At 40.5% G+C, this 21,712-nt stretch overlaps 1 protein-coding gene across 1 annotated transcript in view; it reads right to left on the bottom strand.

Annotated features, from left to right (window-relative positions):
- The window catches only part of LOC100658137 (radial spoke head 10 homolog B2), an 87,250-nt gene that overhangs the window by 29,704 nt on the left and 35,834 nt on the right, over nucleotides 1-21,712 (bottom strand). Inside the window, exons 10-14 of the mRNA XM_003416521.3 lie at nucleotides 18,031-18,220; nucleotides 16,841-16,955; nucleotides 15,624-15,703; nucleotides 13,941-14,089; nucleotides 9,281-9,388 (exon numbers count right to left, since the gene is read on the bottom strand). Coding sequence (XP_003416569.1) covers nucleotides 9,281-9,388; nucleotides 13,941-14,089; nucleotides 15,624-15,703; nucleotides 16,841-16,955; nucleotides 18,031-18,220 — 642 coding nt within the window. The remainder of the gene's footprint in view (nucleotides 1-9,280; nucleotides 9,389-13,940; nucleotides 14,090-15,623; nucleotides 15,704-16,840; nucleotides 16,956-18,030; nucleotides 18,221-21,712) is intronic.

Raw genomic sequence — 21,712 nt, 5'->3', positions numbered from 1 at the left:
TATCACGTACTGTGTTGTGAGGATACGATGGGATAATGTGTGTAAAGGGCCTGTCCTCCTCAGGGTCACTCATGGTAGCTGTGGTGTCTTAGCTCTTGTGTTGAATAAAGGTGCGTGCCTACTAAGTCCCCCCCCCTACCCAGGGACCTGCTGCCCCTGGCCTGGAAGTTTCTGTGACTTTAGAAGCATGACCCACAAGACAGTTTTGGTTTTGTTCTTTTGTAAAATAGACTGCTTATGCCGTTCCCACACCACCTAGCACTGCAGATGTCCTTCCAGTGGTGGATGAATGGTAACGTTTTCTTAGGGTTGCAACTCTAACCTCCTCATTGTGTCCCAGCTTACGGTTTTACCTCTCAGCTTTATAAAATCAGCTGAAAGCTTTTGTTCAAGATGAAGTAATCCCCAAGGTTTTAATAAGAGATAAATAGGGAGCCATGAATACAAATGTCCTGAGGTGGGCACATGGTGGGCGTATTCAGAGAGTGCGGCTGCAGGGGCAGAGCAGGAAGGAGCTGACAGGACATGGACTCAGGTGGCTGTGCTGACACCATCAGGGTCTGGAGGGCAGCAGTTAGGGCTCTGGCCTTTCCTCTGGACAAGATGGAAGTCCTGGGGAGTCCTGAGCAGGGAAGTGTCAGTCTGACGTGGATCCTTGGCTGCTGCCTTGAGAGAGCAGGTAGGAGAATGGGGATGAGTTAGGGAGCTCCAGATGGAGGCTACCTTGGCTTTTCAGGTGAGTGGACAGTGGCTCAGACAGGTGGTCACTGTGGAGGTGGTGAAGTGGTTGGAGTCTGGATGGATATACTTGGAAAGTAGAGCCTACAGGACTTCCTAGATGTGAATGTGGGGTGGGAGAGAGAGGAGTCAGGGTGATGCCAAGGTTCCAGCCTGAACAGCTGAAGGATGAAGCTGCTGTCAGCCTCCGGAGGGGTGGGGAGGGCTGACTGGTACGGTTTGTGGGTAGAGATCAGAACTGCCATGGGGCCATGTGACATTCTGAGCTGGCTGTTAGAAATCCACGTGGATATTTAGAGTAGGCAGTCGGATGTACAAGTCTGGGTTGGAGATAAAAACTTGGGAGTTGTCCTCATAAAGATGATATTTAAAGCTATGAGACTAGGGGTGAGAGCAGCCAGGGATGGGAAAGAGAAGAGGGCCCAGGCCTGAGCCCCAGGGCGCTCCAACATCTTGGGACAAGAGGAGGAGTCAGCAAAGCAGTCTGAAAAGGAACCAGTGGTGAGGTTAAGAGGAAAACCCGACAGAATATGGGGTCCCTGAAGTCGAGGGAAGGATAGGTTTCAAGTGGGAGGTGGAACAAAGTAGATGCGTGGTTGCCAGGGGACAAGGGGTGGGTAGAATTCATAAGGTGTTTCTTTTTGGGGCGATGGAATTGCACATTTTAAAACGGTTAGTTTTATGTTTGTGCATTTTTTTATTGTGGTAAATCTGTATGTAATAAAATATTTACCATTTTAACATTTTTTACACGTACAGTTCAGTGACATTAATTACATTCGTCATGTTGTTCAACCATCGCCATTGTCGGAGCCCAAATTTTTCCATCACCCTTAACAGAAGCTCATTGTCCCCTAAGCAATGAGTCACCTTTTCCCCTCCTTCCTCCCCCCACCCACCCCTGGTAATCACTAATAAACTTCAGTCTCGAAGCACTTGTCTATTCTAGATATTTCTTTATAAATGGGATCATACAATATTTATCCTTTTGCGTCTGACTTATTTTGCTCAGTATGTTTCCAGGGTTCATCCATGTTGCAGCACGTATCAGGACTGCATTTCTCTTTATTGCTGAGCAGTATTCCGTTGTGTGGATAGACCACATTTTGTTTACCCTTCATCTGTTGATATTTAGGCTGTTCGTACTTTTTAGCTATCGTGAATAGTGCTGTAATGAACACTGGTGTATAAGTACCTGTTTGCATTCCTGCTTTTGGGTATATACCTAAGAGTGCAATGGCTGGGTCATAAGGTAACTTTTTTTTTTTAGTTTTAGTAAGGTAATTCTATGTTTAAGTTTTTGAGGAACTGCCAAACTGTTTTCCGCAGCGGCTACACCATTTTACAACCCCACCAGCAATGGATGAGGGTTCCAGTTTCTCCATATCCTTGCCAAATCTGTTGTCTTCTTTTTTTAGTCACAGCCATCTTAGTCAGTGTGAAGTGGCATCTCATCGTGGCTTCAGCTTGCATTTCCGTAATGACACTGAGCATCTTTTTCATGTGCTTCTTTGCCATTTGTATTTCTTCTTTGGCGAAACGTCTCTTCTCCTTTGCCCATTTTTTGATTGGGTTGTCTGTCATTTTGTTAAGTTCAAAGGGTTTTAAATATTCTGGATATTAAGTCCTTATCAGATATATATGGTTCCCCAAAATTTTCTCCCACTATGCAGGTTGTCTCTCTACTTTATCGATAAAAGGCCTTTGATGAACAAAAGTTTTAAATTTTGATAAGGTCCATTTATTTTGTCTTTGTGCTTCTGCTTTTGGTGTCGTATCTAAGAATCCATTGTTAAAGTCTTAAGTCTTGAAGCATTACCCCTGTGTCTCCTCTGAAGAGCTTTTATGGTTTTAGTTCTTACATTTAGATCTTTGATCCATTTCCAGTTAGTTTTCATAAATGGTGTAAGGTATGGCTCCAAGTTCATTATTTTGTTTGTAGAAATCCAAGTTTCCTAGCGCCATTTGTTAAAAAGACTGTTTCTCCCCCATTGGATGGACTTAGCACCCTTGCTGAAATCCGTTGACCATAGATGTACAGGTTTATCTCTGGACTCTCAATTCTATTCAATTGTCTATCATTATACCAGTACCAAACTGTTTTGATCACTGTAGGTTTATAATATGTTTTGAGGTCAGGAAGTGTGACTCCTCCTACTTTGCTTTTGTTTTCAAGGTTGCTTTGGTTATTTGGGGCCCCTTTGCATCCCATGGAAACCCTGGTGGCATAGTGGTTAAGCACCACAGCTGCTAACCAAAAAAGGTTGGCAGTTCGAATCCACCAGGCACTCCTTGGAAACTCTGTGGGGCAGTTCTACTGTGTCCTATAAGGTCGCCATGAGTCAGAATTGACACAATGGCAACGGGTTTGGTTTTTTGGTTTTGCATCCCATATAAATTTGAGGATTGGTTTTTCCGTTTCTGCAAAGAAGGCTGTTGGAATTTTGATGTGGACTGTATTGAATCTATAGATTGCTGTAGGTAGTAGTGATATCTTAACAGTATTGTCTTTCCATCTATGAGCATAGGATGTCCTTCCATTTATTTAGGTCTTCTTTAATTTCTTTCAGTAATGTTGTATAGCTTTCAGTGTACAAGTGTTTTACTTCCTTGGTTATTTTTAGGCATTTTATTCTTCTAGGCATTATCGTGAATTGAATTGTTTAATTTCCTTTTCAGTTTGCTCATTGCTGATACACAAAAACCTGAGTAATTTTTTTTTAAATTGTACTTTAAGTGAAAGTTTACAGTTCAAGTCAGTTTCTCAATCAAAAACTTATATACACAGCACACTTCTCCTCGTCACCCTGTATTTCCCGTGTCCATTCAACCAGCTCCTGTCCCCCTCTGCCTTCTCATTGGCCTCCAGACAGGAGCTGCCCACATAGTCTCATGTGTCTACTTGAGCCAAGAAGCACACTCTTCACCAGTATCATTTTAAGTCTTATAGTCCAGTCTAATCTTTGTCTAAAGAGTTGGCTTCGAGAATGGAAAAACCTGCCTGATTTTTGTGTTGACCTTCTATCCTGCCACTTTGCTGAATTCCTTTATTAGCTCTAGTGGCTTTCTTGTGGATTCTTTGGAGTCTTCAATATAGGATCATGTCATCTGCAAAAAGAGATAGCTTTACTTCTTCCTTCCTAATTTGGAGGATACCTTTTATTTCATTTCTTTTTTACCAAGAAAATTTCGGTTCTGTGGCTAGAACTTCCAGTATAATACCGAATAGCAGTGGTGAAAGTGGACATCCTTGTCTTGCTCCTGGTTTTAAGGGGAAAGCTGTCAATGTTCCTCCAGTGAATATAACGTTAGCTGTGGGTTTTCATATATGCCCTTTATCACAGAGGAATTTCCCTTCTATTCCTAGCTTATTGAATGGGTTTATTATGAAAGGGTGTTGGATTTCGTCAGATGCCTTCTCTGAATCAACTAAGCTGATCATGTGATTCTTTTCCTTTGTTCTGTTAATGTGGTGTATCATGTTGATTTTCTAATGTTCAACCATCCTTGCATTCCTGGGATAAATAATCATGGTGTATAACCTTTTCAATACGCTTTTGGATTCAGTTTGCTAGTATTTTGTTGAGGATCTTTGCATCTATATTCATAAGCGATATTGGTCTGTAGTTTCTTTGTGTTATCTTTGTCTAGCTTTGGTATCACAGTAACACTAGCCTCATAGAATGAGTTAAGAAGTGGTCCCTCCTTTTCTATTTTTTGAGAAAGCTTAAGAAGGATTGGGGTCACTTATTCTATCAGTGTTTGCTAGAATTCCTCAGGGAAGCCGTCTGGTCCAGGATGTTGTTGGGAGGTTTTTGATTACTGATTTATCTCTTGTTATGGGTTTGTTGAGATCTTCTACTTCTTTTTTATGGGTTTGTTGAGATCTTCTACTTCTTGAGTCAGTGTAGGAAGTATATGTATTTCTAGGAATTTTATTTCATCTAGGTTATCTAATTTGTTGTACAGTTGTTTATAATATTCTTTTATGATCCTATTTTTATTACTTCAGTTGGTTGTAATGTCCCCACTTTCATTTTTGATTTTAGATATTTGCATCTTTTTTTGTCAGTCTGCCTAAAAGTTTGTTGATTTTATTGATCTTTGAAAAAAAAAAAAAAAACTTCTAGTTTCATTGATTTATTTTTTATTTCATTTATCTCTGCTCTGATCTTTAATTTCTTCTGGTTGCTTTGGGTTTGGTGTGTTTTCCTTTTTCTAGTTTAAGTTGTAAAGGTAGATTATTGATTTGTCATCTTTTTTATATAGGTGTTTACAGTTAAAATTTTCCCTGTAGTCACTGCTTTTGCTGGATAAGTTTTGGTATATTGTCCTTTCATTTTCATTTCACTCTAAGTATTTTCTGACTTCTTCCTTGACCCATTGGTTTTTTAGTAGCGTGTTGTTTCCATATATTTGTGGACTTTATTTTCTGTTACTAATTTTTAATTTCACTCCATTGTGGTCATAGAAGACACTTTAAATGATTTCAGTCTTTTTAAATTGATTGGGACTAGCTTTGTGCCCTAATGTGGTCTATTCTGGAGGATGATCCCTGTGCACTGGAGAAGAATGTGTACTGTGCTGTACTGGGTACAGTGTTCTATATACGTCTGTTAGGTATATCTGGTTTATAATGTTTTCAGGTCCTCTTTCTTTATTGATCATCTCTCTAGATGTTCTGTCCATTATTGGAAGTGGTATACTGAAGTCTCCAGCTATTACTGTAGAGCTATTTCTCCCTTTAATTCTATCAGTGTTTGTTTTACATATTTTGGAACTCTGATGTTAAGTGCATAAATATTTGTTAATTGTATCTTCTTGATGAATTGACCCTTTTTATCATTATATAATGTACTTCTCTCATAACAGATTTTCACCTAAAGTCTATATTAAAATTACCACCCCAACTCTCTTTTGGTTACTACTTGCATGGAATATTTTTTCCATCTTTTCACATTCAACCTATTTGTATCGTGTTTTTTCTTTTTTTTAATCCATTCTGTCACTCTGCATTTTGATTGGAGCATTTAGTCCATTTACATTCATGGTAATTACTGATAAAGAAGGACTTCAGCCATTTCATTACTTTTGCATGGGTCTTACACCTTCTTTGTCCCTAATTTTCTCTAATACTGCCAACTTTTGTGGAATTTTTGTAGTGAACCATTTTGATTCCCTTCCCTTTTCCTTTTGTGTACATTTTTTAGATATTTTCTTTCTGGCTACTGTAAGTAACGTATTTATAACAACCTGGGCTAAATTGATACTAAATTTCAGAAACATAGAAAAACTTATATACCGTTCCTCACACCTTCTCCTTTCCTTCCCAGTTTATTACCATTACATCTTTATACATCACATGCCCTGACACACATTTATACTTATTTTTATACATTTGTCATGTAAAGCATGAAGGACATAGCCACCAGAATTACCAAATAAAACTACCTTAAAACTTGCCATTATAATTGCTCTTACAATTACCTGTAATGGAATCTTTTTTTTTTTTTTTTTTTTTCTGTGTATGGCTTTGAGTTATTGTCCTTTCTTTCCCATCTGAAGCATTCCCTTTAGCATGTCTTGTAAGGCAGGTCTAGTGGTTACAAGCTCGCTGAGCTTTTGTTTCTCTGAGAATGTCTTAATTTTGTCCTCATTCTTAAAGAACAGTTTTGCCAGATACAGTATTCTTGGCTGACAGGTTTTTTTCCTTCAGTGCTTTAAGTACGTTGTTCCACAGTCTTCTGGCCTCCAGGGTTTCTGAGAAGAAAGCAACAGTCTTACTGCAGATCCTTTGTATTGACTGTTTGCTCTTCTCTTGCATCATTTTCCTGATTTCCTCTAGTTCAGTTCTCTGTGTTACCATTTAGTTCTTTGAGCTTGTTTAATATTGTTGTATAATATCCTTCCAATCTCTTCCATCTTGTTTATTTGGATGGGTGATGGTTTCCACTTTGTGTGCTTTGTGATTTTTTTTTTTTTTTTGAAGCTGAAACATCAGAATTTTACAAGTTGTTAGCTTTCTCAATTCTCTTAAGTATTTGCTGTCTTTGACAACACTGATGTCATCTTCAGGGAATTCTGCGACAGGGAGAACCTTCAGACTTTGCTTATCACTTCATTTCCCTCTGTGATAAACTCCTTTTCATTCAGACCAAGATTTTTGTCCTTCATTGGCTCCCAGAGAAGGCACACTAATTAATCCATCATCCAGGGGGCACGACCTTCAGTCTTTGATTCTAACTCCATCCACTGCCATTAAGGCTGAGTTTCTGTCCAGACCGTGTTTTCAGTCCTTTAATGAACTACCCTCCAGCAGATACAACCCTTAGTCCTTGGGTTGTACTCCCTCCCATACTCTTTGAGGGCCCACATATCTCAGACGCGGAGATCGGGGTCTTTTCCCGTGCTCAGGCAAGCTGTGGGTTGACAGGACTGTGACAGACATTCACCTGCTGTGTCACCAGGAGATCCTGTCTTTTCTTGTGCAGAGACGAGCCACACGTTAGCTGGGGAAGCAGGATCTACTGCAGTAGTCAGTCTGTGTGCCACTGTGGCCGTACACAGCATTGGACTGGCCACCACATGGGGGTGGGTTAGGACAGTAGAAGAAGTGCTGTCCTATGATGTGAGACTTAGCTTTGAACTTGGTTCCATCTGCAGCTCCTTGCAGCTGTCCCCTGCTTACGGATTCTCAGTCCCACAGATTCCTCACTGCATTTCTTGGTGTATGTGTAGGGAGGGTTGGGAACCTAGACCTGCTCATACCACCATCTTCCTAGAGTGTTATCTGGATTTTATCTCAAATAAAAAGAATAGAAGGAGAGGATTTTGAGATAACAGGTACATAAAACTCTCTTTTCAAAAATTTTTGCTTCAAAGGGGAGAAGAGAAAGAGAAAAAAGAAGGCAGAAAAAGTGGGGCAGGTAAAGGATTTTTGTTATGGTTGTCTTTTGTGTGTTTCAATTTTTGTGGTAAAATATAACAGGAAATTTTCCATCTTAACCATTATTCAGTAACATTAATTACACTCGCCATGTCGTGCAACCATTACCACTATCTACTTCCAGAAGTGTTTCATCACCTCAAACAGAAACTCAGTGCTCCTTAAGCAGTAGCTTCCCACCCTCAGCCCCTGGTGACCACTAATCTGCATTGGTCTCCATGCATTTGCCTGTCCTAGATTATTTCATGTAAGTAGGATCATACCATATTTGTCCTTTTGTGTCCGGCTTCCCTCACTTAGCAGGATGTTTTCAAGGGTCACGATCAGTATCATGTATGATCATGTATCAGTACTGCACACTCCATGGCTGCATAATTCATTGTATGGATAGACCATGTTTGGTTTATCCATTCGTCTGTTGATGGATTATTGGGTTGTTTCTACCCTTTGGCTGTTGTGAATAGTGCTGCAATGAACATTGGTGTACGAATACCTGTTTGAGTCCCTGCTTTCAAGTCCTTTGCGTACATATATGCAAGGTGTTTGAAGACGGGAGAAATAAGAGCATTTCTGCACGCATCCACTAGAGAGCGAGATTGAGCTCAAATGATGGAGGGCAGTATTGATGGTCTCAGTGTTACTGGCTACAGTAACAAGGGGAAGACAAGCAGATGCAAGCAAGCAGATGTGGTTGTGGGAGTATGGGAGATACTCTTTGGATGGCATCAGTTTTCTCAATGAAAATTGAAGATGAAGTGCTATGATTTAAAGAGAAAGAATGAAATAGTTACCCCGTGGAGTTGGGAGAGTGGTTAGACTGGGAAATGTAGTGTAATTACTGCACAGTGTGTTAAGGGTCCAAATGTGAGCATGGGACCAGACAGAGGAAGCCTCCATGTTCACCTACATGGGTAGAAAAGGCAGAGTGTTTAGAGGACTTAATCAGAGCTTTTAGTTTTTCCCTGGGATGCGTATAATGGCGCTTATGGAAGTCACTGTCAAAGGGCGAGGTCAGGTTATGACTTTTTTCATGGCTAGCCTGACTGTACCTCTGCTCCGTGCTCTCAGGAGACCAAAAAGAAAAACCAAACCCACTGCAGTCGAGTCAATTCCGAGAGCCTCTCCAAATATTCAGGGACAGCTTGAGGGAAGCTAGTCCACACTTGGAATCAGCCAGCACTAAAAACAGATCAAAGAGTTGTCCCACCTCATTTTGCATATGAAAACACTGAGCACACAAATAGGAAATGCTAAAACTCAAAGAAAAACCATATACCTAATTCACTGAGAGGAGAAGATCACCTAAGTGTCTTTCACAGATACAAAACTTCTATGAAAATACCAGAGAAAAATATTCACATATTGAATTATTAAATTATCCAAGAAACAGCACTGTAGTCTTATATTCAGTATTTCCTGACATCTAAAATATTATTCTAATATCAATCTCTAGTTTACTAATATAACCAAGGACATATATATACTTTTACGTATTTCAGTTAGAGTTCTTGTCAATAAAACTGTGGTTCTCGGTGTCCAAGGCCGAAGAACAAACAGCCTGAATTGGATCTGTATCCCCTGTGGCCCTTTACGAACCTCAAGTTCAAAGTTGCTGTCAATTCCATCGTGTATGAAAGGATTGTCTTCTGCTATGACTTCCACAAATTTGGTTGCTGTTAATTCTTTATTTATCATTTTAAAGTCCTGTAAAAGAAACAATCACTGAACTTGGAAATTGAACTAGTGAAGTTACCCAATCTGAACAACACAGAAAACAGCCTGGGGAAAAAAACAGAGCCCCAGGGGCTTCTGGGATGAAAGATGTAGCCTTTGTGTCACTGGAGTTCTGCAAGGACAGAAGACAGAAGATGAGGCTGAGAAAGTACTGAAACAATGGCAGAAAACTCCCCAAATTTGGTAAAAGACACAAACCTATGAATTCCAGAAATGGAGTGAACCCCCAAACAGGATAAACCCAAAGAAATTCACACCAAGACACATCACAGTCAAACATCTTAAAACAATCTCACTGAGAGTGGAAAAACAATTCTAATGACCGAGATTTCTCATCAGAAATCGTGGAGGACAGAATTAAGTGGCACAGTATTTTTCTAGTGCCGAAAGAAAAGAACTGTCAACCCAGAATTCTATATCCAGCAAACACATCTTTTAAAAATGAAGAGCAGTGGGAACAAGACAAGGATACCCTTTATCACCATTCCTATTTAACACTGTCCTAGCTAGAGCAATAAGGCAAGAAAAAGAAACAGAGGGCATCCACATTGGAAAGGAAGAAGTAAAACTATCCCTGTTTGCAGATGATATGATCCTATACATAGAGAACCCCAAAGTTTCCACAAGAAAACTACTGGAACTAATAGATACAGCAGTGTAGCAGGATACAAGATCAACATACAAAACTCAGTTGGATTCCTAGACACCAACAAAGAGAACTTCAAAAAGGAAATCTGGAAAACAATACCATTTATAATAGCCCCTAAAAAGATAAAATACTTAGAAATAAATCTAACTAGGGATGTAAAAGACCTATACAAAGAAAACTATAAGTGCTCTGCAAGGAACTAGAAGAGACCTAAAGAAATGGAAGAACTTACCAAGCTCATGGATAAGGAGACTCAGCATTGTGAAAATGTCAATCCCACCCAAAATGATCTACAGATAGAATGCAGTCCTGATCCAAATACCGACAGCATTCTTAAAGACATGGAACTAATCGCCAACTTTATATGGAAAGGAAAGAGGTCCCAGATAAGCAAACCATTACTAAATAGTAATAAAGGAGGCCTCACACTACCTGATCTCAGAACCTATTATATAGCCAGGGTAGTCAAAACAGCCTGGTACTGGTACAATAACAGACACACAGACCAGTGGCACAGAATCGAGAACCCAGATGTTAATCCATCTACCTACCGTCAGCTGATCTTTGATAAAGGACCAAAGTCCATTAAATGGGGGAGAGGACAGTCTTTTTAACAAATGGTGCTTGCAAAACTGGATGTCCATCTGTAAAAAAACAATGAAACAGGACCCATACCTCATACCAAACACAAAAACTCAGAATGGATTAAAGACTTAAATATAAAACCTACAATGTTTAAACTCATGGAAGAAAAAAATAAGGACAACACTAGGGGCCATAATAAATAGCATAAATACAATACAAGCCAAACTAAAAATGTACAAACACCAAAAGATAAACTAGATAACTGGGAGCTCCTAAAAATTAAACACTTAAATGCTTATCAAAAGACTTCACCAACATGGCCCCTGGACTCTCTGTTAGCCCAGAACTGAAACCATTCCCAAAGCCAACTCTTCAGAAAAGATTAGACTGGACTATAGGACATAAAATGATACTCGTGGAGAGAGTGCATCTTAGCTCAAGAAGATACATGAGACTAAATGGGTAGGTTCCTGTTCGGAGGTGAGATGAGAAGGCAGAAAAGGACAGCAGCTGGTTGAATGGACACAGGACATTCGGGGTGAAAGAAGGAGCGTGCTGTCACATTCTAGGAAGAGCAGCTAGGGTCACATAACAATGTATGTATAAATTTTTATATGAGAAACTAACGAACTGTAAACTTTCACTTAAAGCATAATTTAAAAGAAAAAAAAAGACTTCACCAAAAGAGTAAAAAGAGAACCTACAAACTGGGAAAAAAAATTTTGGCTACGACATATCCAACAAGGGTCTAATCTTTAAAATCTGTAAAATACCTCAACACCTCAACAACAAAAAGACGAATAATGCGATTAAAAAATGGGCAAAGGATTATAAACAGACTTTACCAAAGAAGACATTCAGGTGGCTAACAGACACATTAGGAAATGGCTTGCAATCATTAGCCATTACAGTGCAAATCAACACTACAGTGAGATACCATCTCACCCTGACATTACAGGCACTAATCAAAAAACAAACGTTGACGAGGTTGGGGGGAGATTGGAACTCTTATGCATTGCTGGTGGGAATGTAATATGGTACAACCACTATGGAAAATGATATGGCACCTCCTTAAAAAGCTAGAAGTAGAAATATCCTACCATCCAAATCCCACTCCTAGGACCACATCCTAGAGAAATAAAAGCTGTTACACGAACAGACAGATGCACACCATCTTCATTGCAGCATTATTCACAATAGCAAAAAGATGGAAACAATCTAAGTGCCCATCAAGAGATGAATGGATAAATTACGGCACATACACACAATGGAATACTATGCAGCAATGAAGAACAGTGATGAATCTGTGACATCTCAAAACATAGATGAGTCTGGAGAGCATTATGAAATAAGACAATCACTTAGGAGACCACTATTATAAAAACTCAAGAAAACATTTACACAAAGAAAAAATCTTTGCTAGGTTACAAAGGAGGGGTGGAGTGGTGAGGGGAAATCACTAACTAGAGAGTAAACAAGCATTAACTCCAGTGAAGGAAAAACATGACACTACATAGAAGTCAACTCGACCAAGGCAAAGTCAAACACCTTGAGGGACTGAGTTACTGGGGCTGAGGACCACAGTCTCAGGGACATCTAGGTCAGTTGGCATAACATAGTTCATAAGGAAAATCTTCTACATCCTACTTTTGGTGAATAGTGTCTGCGGTCTTAGAAAGCTTGCAAGCGGCCATCTGAGATACATCTATTGGTCCTATCCTGTCCACAGCAAAGGAGAATGAAAAAAAAAACAAAGACATAAGAAAAATATTAGTCTGAAGGATTAATGGGCCACATGAACCACAGCCTCCACCAACCTGAGCCCAGAAGAACTATTGGACTGCTCTGACAGGGATCACAATAGAGGATCCCAGACATAGCGGGAGAAAAATGTAGAACAAAATTCAAATTCACGAAAAAAATATGAGACTTACTGGTCTGAGAGAGACTAGAGGAACCCCCAAGACTATGGCCACTGGATAAACTGCTACCTCGGGACTGAAGCCACTCCTGAAGTCTACCTTTTAGCCAAAGATTAAACCCACCGCTGTTGAGTCACTTCCAACTCATAGAGGTCCCATAGGGTTTCCAAGGCTGTAAATCTCTATGGAAACAGACTGCCGTATCTTTCTCCTGCAGAGCCGCTGGTGGTTTCGAACCATTGACCTTTCAGTTAGCAGTCAATCACTTTAACCACTGTGCCACCAGGGGTCCTTAGCCAAAGATTAGACAGCCCTATAAAACAATAACATGTGAGGAATGTGCTTCTTAATTCAATCAAGTATTCAAGAACAAATGGGCAACACCTGCCCAAAAGCAAAGACAAGAAGGCAGGAAGGGACAGGAAAATTGGACTACTGGAAACGAGAGCCTAGGGTGGAAAGGGGGAGAGTGCTGACATTGTGTGGATTGCAACCAGTGTCAGAAAACATTTGTGTATAAACTTTTGAATGAGAAACTAATTTGCGCTGTAAGCTTTCACCTAAAGCACAATTAAAAAATAAAGATTCTCAGATGAAGGTAAACTAAGAATTTGTCACTAGCAGACCTACTTTAAAAGAGTGGCTAAAGAAATTTCTCTAAACAAAGGAAACCATAAAAGGAAAAAAGAATGAAAAATATAGGTAAGTACAATATACTTTCCTTTTCCTCGAGTTTTCTATTTTTTTTTTTTTTTTACAGTTGAAGCAAAACAGTGATGTGGTTCTAAATGTATATTAAAAAAAAAAAAAACCAAACCCTCTGCCATTCGAGTCGATTCCGACTCATAGCGACTCTACAGGGCTGAGTAGAACTGCCCCATAGAGATTCCAAGGAGCGCCTGGTGGACTCGAACTGCCGACATTTTTGGTTAGCAGCCATAGCACTTAACCACTATGCCACCAAAACCAAGAACAAACCAAACATGTTGCGAGTGAGTCAGCTTCAGCTCATGGCAATCCCATGTGTTACAGAGTAGAACTGCTCCACAGAGTTTTCTTGGCTGTAATCTTCATACAAGCAGATCGCCAGGCCTTTCTTCCACAGTGCTGCTGGGTGGGCTTGAACTGCCAACTCTTAGGTTAGCAGTCAAACGCAAACTGCACGCACCACCCAGGGACCTATCCACTATCATAAACCATTTGAATTACTATCTCATTTCCCTTTCTTCTGCCAAAAGAGACCTAGTGAACATTCAATGGCTACGAAAACTCATCCCGGATTTTTACCTCATCATTTGCATATCAAAATAACTAGAAATATAAAAATAGCAAAGTTAAGAGATTACAAAAAAATGTAAGCAATCACTTTCAGCATCCAGAGGAAATGTCTCATCTTCATAGTAAGTTCTCCGGGAGGAAACGCATTTGGTCTGCAGTGAACGATGTAAATCTCCCAGCACTTATCGATGTAATTCATTGAATAGAGCGTCCGCTGTGGCTCACTGAACAGGCTGCCTAAAAAGATCACGGGAAAAAAAAACTTTGAAAAAATGATCACAGATTTATAATTTTGCAAAAGCAATGGTACTTATTGGTGGTTACCAGAGATATGGTAGGTGGGCGGTTGGGGAGGGGGATTCACTATCTAGATTGTAGATACTTGTTATTTTTGGTGATGGGAAAAGTAGCACAGAATGTGGGTGTCATGAGCACACCCTGACAAAGTAAACGATGCCACTAAGGAGTACAAAGAGAAAAGACTGTGTGCACTAAAGAATATCACATAGAATTTAGCAACAGCACCAACAATAACCCAAAAATGAACGTATGCTCACATATCTACGTAGATATATATGAGTACATATGCGTATGGGTGGGTACAGGTAAGTTCACGTGTGCACAGACAGAAGTATCTATATGTATATGCACACATATATAGTCATACTGGACATAGTTACAAATACTTCTCAGACATAACCAAACACCTTGCAAGAAAAGTTTTCTGGGTTTGAAGGCTTAGGTCCTTAGTCTCATTGGGACAACTCAGTCAATTAGCAAAGTTCATGTTCTGCATCCGAGTGAGGTGAGTGGTGTCTGGGGTCTTAAAAGCTTGTGAGTGACCATCTAAGATACAACTATTGGTCTCTACTCATTAGAAGCAAAAGAGAAAGAAGGAAACTAAGGTCACAGAGAAGAAGCTAGTCTACAGGGCTGATAGCCTACACAAGCTACAGCCCCGTCTACTCTGAGACCAGAAGAACTGGATGGTGCCTGGCTGCCACTATCAACCACTATGACCAAGGCCACAATAGATACACCCTGATAGAATGGGAGAAAAAAGTAGAACAGAATTTAAAAAAAAAAAAATTTTTTTTATTGTGCTCTAAGTGAAAGCTCACAGTTCAAGTCAGCCTCTCATACAAAAATTTATACACACATTGTTATGTGACCCTAGTTGCCCTCCCTATAATGTGACAGCACACTCCACCTTTCCACCCTGGATTTCCCAAGTCCATTCAACCAGCTCCTGTGCCTTTCTGCCTTCTCATCTCGCCTCCAGACAGGAGCTGCCCATCTAGTCTCATATATCTACTTGAGCCAAGAAGCACTAGAACTCAAATTCTTAAAAAGTCCAGCCTTACTGGACCAGTTGAAACTAGAGGATGCCCTAAGATACGTTCTAAATCTTGAACCAAAACTATCTCCTGAGGTCACCTTTTAGCAAAATAACAGAATGGCACACAAAATAAAGGCTATCACCCATGAGTACAGGGCTCCATTAAAAAAACATCTGTATGAGACCAAAAGGTCAACAGTTACCCTAAAACAAAGACGAGAAGACGAGGGGGCAGGGAGACTAGAGTACTGGAAACAGAACAAGAATGCAGTTAAAGGGAATTAACACATTGTGAAAAATGTAATGTCACTGAACAACTTGTGTAGAAATTGTCAAATGGAACCTAATTTTCTGTGTAAACTGTCACCAAAAACACGATAAAATATTATTTAAAAAATTATGGTATATGTAAATCCTACTGTTTGTATTTACCTTTCACCTGGCAGGCGTTTGGATGGATGTTCTCAGTCATCAGTTTTGTGAAACACATGAAGAGCGACGGGCTTCTATTTCTGTGATTAAAAACAAATCAGTATTACTCCTCCCTGGAGGAAGTAGAACTTAGGCAATTCCCTTCTCCTTGAGCGTGGGCTGTACTTAGTGACTCGCTTCTAACAAAAAGAATACAGAAAGGGAAAAATAGTACCTGTATAGAAAAGAATGGAGCCCTGGTTGTGCAGTGGTTAAGCACTCGGCTGCTAACTAAAAGGTCAGTGGTTCAAACCCACCAGCAGCTCCATGAGAGAAAAGATGTGGCAGTCTGCTTCCATAAAGATTACAGCCTTGGGAACCCTATGGGGCAGTTCTAACCTGTCCTGTAGGGTCACCGTGAGTCAAAATCAACTCAATGGCCACAGGTACAGTAGAGAAGCCTAGCTCACACCACTTGAACCAAATGGTCATGGTTAATAAAAGACACATGGACATCACGTACTACTCATATGTGATGAGAAGGGCAGCTCACTTCTATGCTATTCTTCCCCAAAACCCATCACCTTAGTCTAATGATGGGAAAACACTAGCAAACCAAAATCGAGATACACTTGACACAGTAACTGTCATGAAAGACAAAGTCCAAGAAACTATCAGAGATTGGAGAAGACATACAGCAAGGTGCAGTGTGGGACCCTAGAACAGAAAAGGCACGTGAGTGGAGAAAGGGGGAGAATTCTAAAGAAGTCTATAATTTAGGTGATGAAACACAGCGATGCCAATTCCTTAATTCTGGGGAAGCTGGGTGAAGGGTAGATGGGAACTCTGGACGAACTTGCCCAACACTTCTGTGGGTCTAAAATTGCTTCAAAACCAAAGATTGGATTAAAAAAAAGAAAAATTTTGCTCTGAGAAAGGCAGGAAACTCTCACCTAAGAAGGAAGAGCTGATGCTGAGTATTTCTTGAATAAAACCCCGAGAGCTATTTGCCATATTGAAATGTAACTCAGATCTGAAGGGTATTCAGAGTCTTAACCTAGTATCTCATGACTTTGTGGTCAATACTTGTGGAAAACTTTTGTTTCTAGTCCTTCAAGAGTATGTCAAAACAATAATGAATGCAGAAGAGGATGACATTACAGATATAGTACAGGTTAGCTCTGCCCTTGGGTGCCCTTGGGTGGCAGCTCTCACAGGGGCCCAGAAACAGTACTTACTGGAATTCTTTGTGATGAATGTGATAAGCCAACTGCAGGAGATAATTCAGAAATGTTCTCAAAAGTATTGTTGTAAATGGAGAATGGATTTCTTCAACTGGTATGTTATTATTGGCTAAAATAAAAATTAGAGAGGATGCCTAGTATTTTCTGGAGCCTTCTATTTTATTTGCTCCTGGTATACAATTCAAAGAATTAATTATGAAAGAGTACTTCCTCCCAGAGAATATGCTGAACAGTATATAAGCATCCACCTAAAAATTAAGTACCATACGAAAGGTTTCTATCTGATCAGCTTACAAGAAACCTTGACCCAGTGTTTTTCAAAAATGATCCAAATCACACAGTTTGATTAATGTTCTAGTTATGAATGAATTTCATGTCTGTTTCAAACAAGTTTGAAGTAAACAGGTACTTTTTTCTAGCATTCTACTTATCAAGTAAACCTTCACCTGTCCTAGACTATTCCAAGTTCTCCTGATGCTGTTTGCTTTGAACCTTTGAACCTGACAATTTAGGACTTTTTTTTACTATAGATCAGGGTTAGGCATATTTCCTGAACCAATCTGTCACAGCTATTTGTCTCTGATGTTGTAGGGCAAGAGCAGCCACAGACAAAACATAAACAAACAGGCGTGGCTGTGTCCCAATAAAACTTTATTTACAAAGAAAGGTGGTAAACTGGATTTGGCCACGGGCTGTTCTTTGCTGACCCCTTTAGAGGGTCTCTATGGGTTGGAATCGACTCAGTGGCAACAGGTTTGGTTTTTTGGTTTTATAGATGGTCTTTTACTGTTGCCCGTTATTTCATGGGAGTCTCCGGGTGGTACAGTTAACACACTCAGCTGCTAACTGAGGTTGGAGGTTCAAGTCCACCCAGAATTGCCTTGGATCAAAGGCCTGGTGATCTACTTCTGAAAAATTAGCCACTGAAAGCCGATGGAGCACAGTTCTACTCTGACACACGGGGTCGCGATAAGTCGGAGTCGACTCAGCAGCAGCTGGTGTTACTTCATGCAATTGTCTCTTTTTAAGTACACCGTGAGCACCTTGAGAACAAGGCCACAGGGTGATTTCTGGAACTCCTCTCCCAGCGTTTGCCTTCCCTCCTCCCTCAAGGTTTCTGAACTGGTTTAAAGATGGCTGCCTTACGTTATGCTACCCCTTAAGCCAAAAGACGGAATACTCACCACTTAGTAACCTGTCCATATCAGCAAGAGTTAGTTGATGGTGATGAAATTTGCAGTCTTTCAGAAATCTCCAGAAGTGAAGCTTTGTCATCAGAAAGGTATTATCTAGAGAGTGATCACAACCTAGACTGCTGTAAAAGCTATAGATTCTTCTTAGTTCTGTAATATTTCTTAAGATAGCAAATTCTACCTGAAAAGAAGAAAACAACACATATCTCAACCCTACCTAGATAAGAACAAAAGTAAAAGAAACATCTGTTTTCTAAATTAAATGAGATAAACACATGTTAAGTTACAGCATTTACCTCTTACCACGGAAAGAGCTTAATACATGGTATCCTCTGCCCATCCAGCCCAGGACGATAAACCCCGGTTCTGAAGAACAGTGAAAACAAGCTCCCTACTCTATGTGAACACACCCGTCTGAACGGTAACAGTACAATTCTGTTGTCTAGAGATCAATGTTCCTCATGAACACAGATACAAAAATGCTCAACAAAATATCAGCAAATTGAATCCAGCAATTTATAAAAAGAGTAATACATCAACACTGTCTTAGTCATCTAGTGCTGCTATAACAGAAATACCACAAGTAGATGGCTTTAACAAAGAGAAATTTATTTTCTCACAGTCTAGTAGGCTAGAAGTCCGAATTCAGGGTACTGGCTCCAGGGGAAGGCTGTCTTTCTCTGTCAGCTCCTTAGGAAGGTCTTGTCATCAGTCTTCCCTTGGTCTGGGAGCATCTCAGCGTAGGAACCTCAGGTCCAAAGGACACGCTCTGCTCCCAGCACTGCTCCCACCACAGACATGGTATGAGGTCCCCATGTCTCTCTGCTTGCTTCTCTCTTTTACATCTCAAAAGAGATTGGCTTAAGACACTGTCTAATTCTGTAGATCTCATCAATATAACTGCCACTAATCCATCTCATTACATCATAGTGATAGGATTTACAACACATAGGGGAATCACATCAGATGACACAATGGTAGACAATCGTACAATACTAGGAATCATGACCTAGCCAAGTTGACAGATATTTTTGGAGGACATGATTCAATCACCAACATCAAGTGGGGTTTACCGTGAGATTACAAGGCTGGCTCAACATTTGACATCGATCAGTGTCATGCACCATACTGACGGACTAAGGAAGAACCTCCACATAATCATACCTATTAATGTCGTTGACAAAACTTAACATCCATTAGTGATAGACACCTTCAGTAAATCAGGAATAGAAAGGAACTTCCTTAACCTGATAAATGGCAAACTAACATCATACTTAATGCTGGAAGTCTGAAATAAGCAAAAGTCAAATTTATTGCTTTCCTAACCTTTTCTGTCCCCATTTTGCCTACTAGTAGTTCCTCCAGACCCCCATGCCCTTATGCTGCCCACATCCCCTACAGAAGATAGCCCTGCAGCCCATACAGAGTGTGAAGACAGTATGTGGGGTACCCATGAAGATGGAAAAGCCCCACCTGGGCAGCTCACTGCTCTCAGCATAAACTCTGCTTTATAAAATTTAGGTCAACTGGATAAACATTTATAGTCTGTCCAACTGAAAGCACCGTTCTAGACTAGAACACCATATCTGTCTTCATAAAGCCTAATTCTAGTGAAAACACAAGTTGTTAAGTGCAGTCTAGTCGATTTTCAACTCATAATGACCCCATGCTTTGCCGAGTAGAACTGCTCCACTGGGTTTTCTTGGCTGTGATCTTTACGGGAGCAGATCACCAGGTCTTTCTCCCATGGAGTTGCTGGGTGCATTCAAACCGCCAACCTTACACAATAAGGAAGCATCTAGACAGAGCCATGGAGGAGGGGAGAAGGACTCTGTGCAGGAGGCTTCCTGAAGGACGCCATACTTGAACTGAGCTTCGGAGAATGGAAAAATGAGTAGGACTTCATGTAGAGTAGCCATCCCAAGTGCAGAAGGGGGCCTGGGAGTAGAACAGGGTAGGGTCCTCCAAGAAAACCAGGAGTCAGACTGTGTGACCTGGAGCAAGGCCTTCACCTCCTGCCTCAGCTCCCTTATCTGCAGAATGGGACAACAGTACCTGCTCCGGAGGCTGTCGGGAAGATTCAACAATGAAAGGCATTTGGAGCCATGCCTGCAGCGGAGTAAGTGCTGTCTATACACGTGCTAGCCGTCGTCATGTGAGTTCACGGTAAGGAGGAAGGGAACGTGACAGAGGTGCTCAGGAAGGTGGGTTGATGTCAGATCACAGAAGGCCCTGAATACCAATCTAGGAACATGGTCTTGCCCAGCAAAGGCAGCCTTTGGGGTGAGAAAGGGTATAGCTCAAAGGCTTAGAAGGCCACCAAACACAGCCTGCTCTGCTGAGACTAGAATAACCCAGAAATGCTGCTCAAAAGACACCCACATTTTGACAGACTATTCCATTGATGGACAATAAATGCCTATAATCACGAGAAAACATCAGATAACCCCAACTGAGGGACAGTCTACAAAATGACTAACCGGTACTCTTCAAAAATCTGAACGTCATGGAGAAACTGTCACAGATTAGAGGAGAATAAGGAGACTAAATGCAATGTGGGGTCCTAGGTTGGACCCTGGAATAGAAGAAGGGTTTCAGGAGAAAACTGGTGAAATTCGAATAACGTCTGTAGGTAACAGTATTGTAGCAATGCTAATTTCCCGGATTCAATAACTGTACCACGGTTATGTAAAATGCCACATTAGGGGAAGCTGGGTTGAAGGGTATATAGAAAGTCGCTACTATTTTTGCAACTCTTCTGTAAGTCTAGAATCACCTCAAAAAAAAAAAAAACCTATAGAAGATTTCATATCTAAATTGCAATATACTGTATTACAGAATATTGTAGTCATTAAAAACTTAAAAATACTCCTGAAGTGTGGAATGACAGGATTCTCTCATTTTTCTGTGTCACATACATTGTTTGGTAAGAGCATGTGCTACTTTTGTAATTATAAAACAGTTAAGATACATTTTTTTAAAACCACAATGTTTTTTTTAAAGACACACATGTTTTAACATAGAACTCCAAAGTAGAAAAATGAATAATACAAACAATGTGATCCCTCCCTTTTTGGTAAATCAATATATATTAGTTAACTTATTTACCTAAAAATTCTATTGTAGGAGAATATTTAATGACTGAATACCAAAAACCAAACCCAACCCAGTGCCATCAAGTTGATTCCGACTCATAGTGACCCTATAAGACAGAGTAGAACTGCTCCATAGAGTTTCCAAGGAGCGCCTGGCGGATTCGAACTGCCTACCCTTTGGTTAGCAGCCATAGCACTTACTCACTACGCCACCAGGGTTTCCAATGACTGAATAACTATCATTAAATATTTTGTGAAAATAGAGATCATGTGAACAGAATGGTCCCACTTCTGTGCATATGTGTACACAGAAAAAAACTGGAAAGATCCAAACCAACCCGCGGCCCTTGAGTGGACTCTGACTCGTAGCAACCCTATAGGACAGAGCAGAACTGCCCCACAGGGCTTCCAAGGCTGTAATCTTCACGGAGGCAGACAGACCGCGACATGGATCATTGTGGAGTGGCTGGTGGGTTTGAATCACAACTGACCTTCTGGTTAACAGCTGAGCACTTAACCACTGCACCACCAGGGTTCCTTACTGGAAAGATAGTCATAAGATCCTGTCTGGGTGGGGA

This window comes from Loxodonta africana, chromosome 12 (genome assembly GCF_030014295.1).
Source record: "Loxodonta africana isolate mLoxAfr1 chromosome 12, mLoxAfr1.hap2, whole genome shotgun sequence".
Taxonomy (NCBI): domain Eukaryota; kingdom Metazoa; phylum Chordata; class Mammalia; order Proboscidea; family Elephantidae; genus Loxodonta; species Loxodonta africana.
Note: the sequence above shows the minus strand (reverse complement) of the source record. Positions and strands in the feature narration are given on the sequence as shown.